Source organism: Eucyclogobius newberryi, unplaced genomic scaffold (assembly GCF_026437365.1).
Source record: "Eucyclogobius newberryi isolate DKJ021-1_F unplaced genomic scaffold, fEucNew1.0.hap1 SCAF_17, whole genome shotgun sequence".
NCBI classification, from domain to species: domain Eukaryota; kingdom Metazoa; phylum Chordata; class Actinopteri; order Gobiiformes; family Gobiidae; genus Eucyclogobius; species Eucyclogobius newberryi.
The window spans coordinates 9,937,364-9,946,368 of record NW_027315801.1 but is presented as its reverse complement, the minus strand read 5'-3'; the positions used below and the strand labels follow the sequence as shown (position 1 = coordinate 9,946,368).

The 9,005-nt window shown below is 41.1% G+C and overlaps 2 protein-coding genes across 3 annotated transcripts; both read right to left on the bottom strand.

The window, feature by feature from the left end:
* Positions 1-435: 435 nt before the first annotated feature.
* Positions 436-3,981, bottom strand: snpha (syntaphilin a). Of its 2 annotated transcripts, none has more exons than XM_072449006.1 (5): positions 3,837-3,981; positions 2,570-2,657; positions 2,360-2,485; positions 2,151-2,300; positions 436-1,819 (listed from the first exon to the last, which is right to left on the bottom strand). In XM_072449006.1, exons 2-5 carry the CDS (start codon positions 2,611-2,613, stop codon positions 601-603), a joined length of 1,539 nt encoding a protein of 512 aa, XP_072305107.1. In that variant the 5' UTR covers positions 2,614-2,657; positions 3,837-3,981; the 3' UTR covers positions 436-600. The 2 variants fall into 2 exon arrangements, with proteins under 2 accessions (XP_072305107.1, XP_072305106.1); XM_072449005.1 differs by having other exon boundaries at positions 3,863-3,981.
* A 434-nt stretch (positions 3,982-4,415) lies between these two features.
* On the bottom strand, positions 4,416-8,289 carry rad21l1 (RAD21 cohesin complex component like 1). The gene is made up of 14 exons (XM_072448510.1): positions 8,223-8,289; positions 7,778-7,933; positions 7,501-7,630; positions 7,286-7,385; positions 7,053-7,156; positions 6,836-6,937; positions 6,637-6,735; positions 6,471-6,575; positions 6,135-6,364; positions 5,984-6,065; positions 5,682-5,832; positions 5,508-5,610; positions 4,802-4,888; positions 4,416-4,698 (listed from the first exon to the last, which is right to left on the bottom strand). Exons 2-14 carry the CDS (start codon positions 7,922-7,924, stop codon positions 4,522-4,524), a joined length of 1,617 nt encoding a protein of 538 aa, XP_072304611.1. The 5' UTR covers positions 7,925-7,933; positions 8,223-8,289; the 3' UTR covers positions 4,416-4,521.
* Between the last annotated feature and the right edge of the window lie 716 nt (positions 8,290-9,005).

Here is a 9,005-nt window from a genome sequence, read left to right as displayed (position 1 = left end):
TCCTTTCTGTGAATTGAATTATTTCAACTGAACAAAAAGCTATTCCATTGCCTATTATAATTAAGCATCCAAGACCCATAAACAAACAAAATGTATTACAAATCTAGGACTATATTTACTTTGATTCTAAACGTCTAAAAGTTGTAGCTTAGTAATATTCAAGCAGCTTTTTATGACAAATCAAATTGGGTTTACATGCAAGCAGCAGGCAATGGCAGCCTGAATAATGACGGAAAAATAATAATTTGCTAATACTTAATAATTTATTGTTAAAAAAAACTTTAAATAAATATTAACTCGAGTATTGCTTATTTTTTATGATAAATTACTGAAACAATTTGACAGCCAAAACATAAAATACATAAAATAAACATAAAGAACAGACCCTTTGAATAAATAACATCTAAAAGTAGTATCTTCTCATGTTAAGCTTTTGGCACTGACTCATTTTTTCACATACAGTTTCAAAAATAACATGACTCTCGGAGGTAAACAGTAAGATGCTGTGCAAAACTTATCATCGAAGTACAATTTATTCAAGGAGGTACTCATGGAGAAGCAGCCACGTACATGTACCTCATAACTACCATATTGTGGGGTCTACGTTGTACCGTTCTGACAGTTTGAAGCGCTTCCTCCTCCTCTGCTCACACCCTGCTGTCTGAGCGAGTGAAGAGCCACTGCACAGCACCCTCTGAGCAGGGAACCTATGTGATATACAGGCATGTCGTCGCGCGGGGCCCCTCGACACAGCCACGCCATCGTCGGGACCACGGGCATCGCCAAAGCCAGAAGATCGACCAGGAAGTATCTGCTCCAATGGTGACACTGAGGAGGCGCCCTTTCTGTGTCGTCCTCAGCAGATTCTTCCCTGCTCTCTGCATCTGTGCTTTCTACATTGTCCGTAATTTGAACAATGGGCTGTGGTTGGGTCGTTTGTGGCGTAGCAACTGTCATTATGGCCTGTTTCATTGTCACATGAGTTGAGAGGCTGTCTAAACGCTCATTGAGGAATGCACAGGGTAAGGACAATTGTAGCGTTGGTGGTTCTGATGGCAAATCGGTTGCGGCTGATAAAGAAATGACGCTGATCTCTTCAATCACACTTTGATTCTCACTGTTGTCATTGAGCCAAGTCATAGTCGGGCTGCAGGCCTGAGACCGCACCTCTGTTTTTTTGTCAGCGAGGGCAGTGGGGGTCGGGAGTGGGTCGGAGACGGTAGATGTTACTGTAAGTGGCAGCTCCTCTTGAGGTAAATGCAGGAATAGGTGATGATGGGGTAGGTAGCTGTGCGCGTTACACCCACAGGTCGTGCTGAGGGTCTGGCAGGAGTGGGACAGTGGCAGTAAAGCGCCCCCACTGCAGATTCTGTCGAAGGAGGAGGAATGAGGAACATTTGGAGATGTTTGCAAGAGTCCTCCTTGTGATGGCTGGTGCTCTGATAAAAGAGCAGCTTCAAGGTGCAGGTGAGTCTGCCCCAGGGGTCGTGGAGCTCCGCTGGGGTCGGGATGGAGAGCGTCAGTACTCGTGTGTTTGTGAGTATTTCGGCTCAGAGTACTGGCGGGGGAGCAGCCACAGGAGCGAGATCTGCCCCCGGGCTGAGCTGCCTGTAGTTTAGTGCATGGCTTGTTGTCGTGGGGGTCTGCGGCTCGGTCGCCCAGGTTGGACCTCACAGTCTCCACAACTTCCTGAAGGTGCAAGATTTCCCTGCGAGCGTCTTTCAGAGCCAGCTGTGCCTCCAGGCGGTGACATTCTCCTTCTATCCATTCCTCTTGCATCCGGTACAACTGGGTCCTTAAATCATCTATTTCAAAGTCCCTGCAAAAACAAAACAGTGTGATATCATAATATTAAATATACATATACATTGCTGTACGTTGTGAGTACATTGGAAACTTCCAGACTAAAATGCAACACAAATAAAGTTGGAATGATGGCCTCCTTCCTGTTGTAACTAGCCAATTACTGTATTGTCAAAGTGTCTTGCCAGAGAACCTCACAATGCAAGATTCACCTCTACTGCCAACATTCAAATGTCTATAGCACATAACTTATGTGATCAAAGTGCTAAACAAGTTTTAATTCAATTGCAGTAAAAAGCATTAAATATCTTACACAACCTGTACATAACCAGGTCAGAGGTTCTTACCTGTTTTGCAGTCTTTCGGTGTGCTCCCTGAGCCTGGTCCGTAGGTGGCGTATGCACACCTCCTTCTGCTGTAAGGGCGTGAGGTACTGCTCTGGAGTGGGGGCCCTGATCCCATGGTTGACATTGCACGGACCATACTTGACCTGGCGCCTTTAACAAAACATGGTTTAGTATGTGTTGGAGTAAAAATACAGAATACAGCGACTGACCTTGGTGTATTTGGGTATGTTCTGGAGGTGGGGCTGCGCTCCACCGCTCTCTCTCGACCAGAGTAGGTGTTCATACTCGAGGCATCACTTTGAGTATATTGGTTTCCACTGGTCCCCACAGAACGCCTTCAAACAAAGCATCTATTTATTTCTCTGCTTGAACTTGCACTTTAATGTAATTTGATGTAAAGCTATAAGTCGTTACTCTACCTGCGCTGACACGAGGAGGACTTACGACTGGGAGTGAGGGACATTGATGATCCTAGGAAACAAGACCTCACGTATTTGCAGGACAAGTCTGCATCACCTGCAGCATAAGAAATGGAACAGATTAATTATTTATCCTGACTAGGGACATATTATGTTAAATACACTTTCATGAGCTTTTAATAACCCATTCATCATCTCACAGTTGTATTTCAGTTCATTCATTAATTCATGTTTGAGTAATCTGGGGCAAGAGTGCTCAGAAAGGTTCTGTTTTTACCTACCCCCTATCTCCGCCACCTTCATCTGTACTTGTGATTATTCCAAAAAATCTGACCCTGGGCCATCATATATTTTTCAGGAAATTAAACACATGAATGAAAATGTGCTAATGGTGACGTGCCACCACAAAGAGGTGGGACTTCTGAGTTTTGTATTTTTGAACAAGAAGTTAATAGACTCCTTTTTATATGAAGCGGTTTTAGATTAATATTGTGTTTTACAATAAACAAATGTAAAATAATGATCTACGTTTGTTAAAGTTTAATACTAAATAGGTTACAGCTAAATGTAAAAATACATTGTATAACACTATAAATGTCTAAAAGGCCAAGTTCTTTGTGTAGATGATAGTAATAATCTGACAAAACGTTTGCAATGGCGTATCCAAATGTAATATATTGTGTCAATAAGAACACATTGTTCTCATTGACTTATAGGCATTATATTTGCATACCTGGAGATGCTTTGAACTGCCTTTCCCCCTTTATCCTACATTTAAATTGTAGGACAATGAAACCTTCAGTCTCTCCTGCCTCAGTCCCATCTCTGCGCAACAGGTGTAAAGTGCGTTATTGGCAGAAATACGCAGTCCTATTACGTAAGTGTGACCGCTGGCGGAGGCGGGCACCGAGTCCATCTGAACGGATAAAAGTATTATAGAACAAAGAGTCCCGTTTGTTTAACGTGACAACGGCTTACATTGTGTAAGAAGAATACGTATTTGCGCAGATCATCACGATGCTACAGCAAATAACCAGGGCAGCGTTAGATAAGCGACAAACAATACGATTTTGTGGGCAAATGATTATTTAATCATCTGATAACTGTTCAACAACAGCACATCACACGATGTCATCCCGGAGAAATGCAGAGTATTGAAAATAATGGAGCGGCTGAACGGTTCACGCGTCTCAGATGTGTCCTAGTTATTGACCAGAGGACTCTGTCCTGCTGAATGACGAAGCCCAGATGTTTATTAAAGGCGCACGGAAATAAACTATTGTTGTACTTTACCATTTGTCCATGAGGAAGTTTGGCTTTGCGGACGAGCCTCGGCTTGTAGAAGACTTGATGGAGAAGTCCCCGGCGGTGCAGCAGCTGAGAGTCCATTCTGCAGCCATGAGCCGGAGATGAGACAACTGCGACTGCACCGTCTGTGGACGCGCCGCAGCCTGTTAAAGAGACAGAGCATCCAGCACTCTGCAACTGTTTACATCATGTGTCTACCACATGTGTTTACATCATGTGTCTACGTCTACCACATGTGTTTACATCATGTGTCTACCACATATGTTTACATCATGTATCTACCACATGTGTTTACATCACATTTACCACATGTGTCTACCACATGTCTGTTTACAGGTACACATGACACAAGTATGGTGAGGCTGTTTATTACACCAGAACATATATAGAATACAAAACATTTCATAACAAAAGTTAATTTAAACAACATATAGTATATGGTTAAGAACAGAACAGCTTTTAAGTTAGTGTTGAGCTATAAATGTATATACATCCAAGTCACACTTTGTGTTGAAATCAGAGCTGTACATGAACACATCAAAGTTCATACAAACACACACAATACACATCTTTTCTAAAGATCACTGTCGACTGGTGTTAAGTTACATCAATTGTAACCTGTAATAACAGGTCATGTGTTCAGTTCAGTGGTAGAAGCTGGGTCCAGGCGTGGCCAGGATGTCCTCATAGGGAGCGCTCTGCTCCAGGTTAATACACTGCTGTTTCTTCAAAACCAGGAAACATAAAAAAGTGGTGGCCGTCTGCGACCGAGTGTTTCCTCCACAAAGTTCCTTCAGGCTGAAGAACGAGTTGTTTTGGCTCTGCAAAACGGATCAAAATGTTTGTTTGCTCATTCATACACATGAAATGTGATATGTACTTGGTATTTGTTTAAGTGACTAAATAGAATCTATTCAAAGTTACCATTTGAGTTGCTTTTAAAGCTGCAAGAAGCTTTTGTGCTCGCCTGGTTATTCTCCTCTCTCCAAAGTCCTGGCTATCCAGCATAGACTACATACAAATATGTTTGAACATCTTTGAAAAGTGCCATCTGATACATAGCCAGACTTTAATATATACACAATATTTAATTAGCTTCGTGTTTATTCACTGCCCGTCAAAAAAAAGTCACCACTTGGATTCAGCAAATACAGTAGATACGCGCCTCCTGCTTGAGAACAGCTGCATGTGATGATCTTTCAGCTACTACACGGTATTAAAACCCGACTGATGCAGTGAGTGGTTTCTCATTGAAACAACCATGTGGAAAGACAAATCCCATGGTCATAGAAAAGAAAATCAGTGTGATTGAGAAGGGTCAAATCACTGGCATCGAGCAGAGAAAATATCTAAGGAGAAGCGGAAACTATTCTACAGATCTGAACCCGAGTGAGTGTTTGGGACGAGCTGGAGGAGGTTTTGTGCTGTGGTCACTCTCTCACATCATCAATACAAGATCAACTGTGAAAAATAATACAACACTAGAGGGAAATACATTTAATATTGCAGAAGCTTATTGAAACTATGCCACACAACAAATGTGTGCTGTAATCAGAGCTTAAGTCCTACCAAGAGCGTGTGACCCTTTCTTTTTCTGTGGTGACTTTATTTTGACAGGCAGTGTATGCACCTGGGTGCGCTGAGTTGTGGAGAGCGAGTCCTGCTCCTCGTGTGACTGCTGGACAAACAGAGAATCTTCTGAAGGAAGCTCAGGGTGGGTCAAGACTGACTTGGCCAACAATCAGAAAATCATGGTGTAAAATAACAGAAGAGAAAAGGTGATTTAGTCTACTTTAAATATGGTCCTACTTCTCCATCCTCAGAGGGATTCTCTCTCTGGTCTTCAATCATCAGAGTCTGATCCATCTGCTCTATGTGGTGTGTGATCTCAGGTTCAACACTCGAGTCTGTGACACTGAAGCCTTCAGCATTTAGGGAACTCCAGTCTCTGTGAACTATGGAATAAGAAATGGCATCAATTACAGGCTACAATTACCAGAACATACACAGAGTTTCAATGGTATCCTTTAAATGCTATTCATTTAGAGTACATAGGTAAACTTTTGATGACTACTTTCATTCTTAATCAAACATAAACATAATTACCCTCCTCTCCATCCTGGCGTACGGCCTCTGTATCCTCTGACATGCAGTAATATTTTCTCTCAAATATATTTTTAGCAAATATCTGTCAATGAATTAAATAATGTCATATTACCCTAAAAAGCTCATTTAAATACTGCAATCATATTTGTACCTCATTTATTGTGGGGTTGATTACATTGGAACAGGTCTGGGCAAACAGTTTGTCTGCAGCTCCGCTCTCCTTCCACCTCATGAGCTCGCGAGTGGGCGGGGCCATGTCCAAAGGAGTGATCAGGTCCGAAAAGTCCGACAGCTGCTCTTTGATGGCCTCGTTGCTCAGCTCCTTCGTCCCATCAACAACCAGCTTACGCTTCCTTGTCCCCCTTCTTTTCTCAGACACTGCTGGATATGGACATTAACATAAACATACATTTTAGTTTTGCCATGTGGTTTTGTGGGGGTTAAAATGCATTGCTTGTGTGTTGAAGAATATATCATATATATATACGTGTAACTGGGACAGGCTCAAGAGCAAAGGCCTCTTCCTCATTCGGGAGCAGAGTGACGTTTGCTGTGGACGCCGTTGCTTTTACTGGCTTTTCTACATCAACATCTGCTGAGACGAGGAAACATTAGCATTTTTAAACATGTTATTAAAAGCAAAATCGAATTACCCTGGGGATTATCGTGTGTGGAAGAATATTCATTTTCATGTTCAATCAGCTCTGGGAGGAGAGCTTCAGGCTCTTGTTCATTATTATATGTGAGGAAGTCTGTCAAATGTGAAAAATAAAATTAAAAATGTGTAACGTTATGCATTTTGGGAAAAGAACAAAGTATTGTGGACAGATTTTTTTGTTAACTACAATTTACCAAGTATATCATATCCTTTGTCTTCATCCCCAAATGTGTCCATGTGTGGAGTGAAGCTCTGGAAGCTAACATCCGACAGGCCAGGGTGGTTGCTTTGAGTGTCTGCAGGAAAAAACGAAATAGCAAAAATACTGAAAAGTGTCAACAAAGATTTTCAGATTATGTGACATGGACTCAACATGTATCACTCCGAAACAATTGCATTAGTTATTCTCACCAAAATGTGAAAACTGAAAAAAGCTGGGGCCAAAATCATCTTTTAAAGTGATTTCCTCTGTTCGACATTGATTGAGAGAAAAGTGATCCGCCATGTCGATGTTACTGCAAGACGTGCCCATTTAGCGTTAATACAATGATAACAGAGCTGTATGCTTTATATTAAGCTTTATGCATCTTTGTGTCAACAAAAACACCAGTTAAAACCATAACTAAACAACTACATACTGTCACCTTGGATCTGGCAGCTGGGCATCAAAATCTGTGAAATCTTCTATCAAGGTGATGGCTTTAAGCGTAGCCTCAAGTCCTTCCAGAGGTAAATCAGTCTGACCTGCAGAGCGGAGAACAAAAACCAGCTGGCCGTCATGTCATGTTTGTCACTGTAATAGCAAACTGTGTAGTATCGGTTAGGAAAGGTCGAAAAACAAATGTCAAAATAAACCCACCTGGCCTGAATGCCATTTTTATTTTCACCAAAGCATCGCTGCAGTCTGCAAGCAGGTACTTCGCTTTTCTGGAGTAAATCCGAACAACTCCAAGAAGCAGATGCCCCGATGTCCTCAAACCAATTTTCATCTACAAAGAAAATGCAGCTCAAAATCTCTTGGATCAGGAACAATATAAAGACTAAACTACATTAAACTAAACAAATGGTTTAGTCCCCCCCCCCTTTTTTTCTTCCTTATTTGACTAACATTAATGTGCCATCCATTATAAACTTACCTTGGGAGAGATGATATCATTGACCGTGTTTTCTAAATTGCACTCAAAGATGTGGGCCTTGGTGACTTTTCTCTCCCAGTGAGCTGCTAACCAGATTTTAGCCAGAGGACCTCTCTTTGAGGTGAACAGCTGAGTGTAGAACATCATGTTGTTTTCCTAACAAAGGAAATAAATACATATTTAATCATATTCATGTGTTTCAACTTCTTGTTTTATAAAACAAAACAATTTTTTTTTTTCCCCCCCTTCAAAGTTTTGTTAACTTTGAGCTGTCATTAGCTTAGCTTAGCTTAGCTTAGCTTAGCTTAGCTGCACAGATTTTAAAAGTTTTTTTATTTCCACAGAATAGCAGCGTTGTTTGTACTGAAAATTGGTGGGGAAATGAAAAAAACTTTACACATTTTAGGCGTAAATATGCCCAATAAGAGCGGTTTTATGCTCTTACCTGTCGTGAAAAGATTTGACACGAGCCTTTGCACTTGGCGCGTAACCTCTGACGTCACCAAACAACTTGGGCGGAAAAGTAGAGAAAAGTAACACACGTTCTTTTAATAGGCTAAACACTAAACACTAAACACTAACTTTGAGCTTTGTCTGGACTCACAATGATCCTATGGTAAGTGACTTTATCAATGCACCTTCTCCGGTGCATACGACCCATCGACCAAACCAAAGGTTTATTAGTGTTTAGCTAGCTGCTAACATTATAATTGCCTAGCTGCTTCTTATGTAGATACATTTGTTGAGTAGTTATTTGAGCTTATTTACACAAGTTATATGTTTTCGTCTCAACAGTATAATATCTTAAAGTTAAATTGATGCCCAGGGACTGATCAGAGGTTTAGGTTTGACTATGAACAGTGATTATTGCTTTTCACTTTCAGTCCTTACGCACACACAGGCCTGAGCTCTCTGTGTACTCGCTCATGCACTAGATGGCGCCACATCATCAGTTGTAGACATAACAGCCTCTGCGTTGAAACGTCTCCACAGATATCAAGTAAACATGTTCAAATAAAACATTGATTTTACGGATGTAATATTTTATTTACAATTATACAATAAATAAATAAATAAATGCATAACTTGTCCCTGGGTTCTCTGTCAGATTCACTTTTTATTGTCAATCCAATGTTCCTCGTTAGCTGTTCGTTTGCTTTTTTTGTTGTTAAATGCTGTTTCCCCCCCACATATAAATATGGATCTAGCAGTTCTTGATAATGATTGA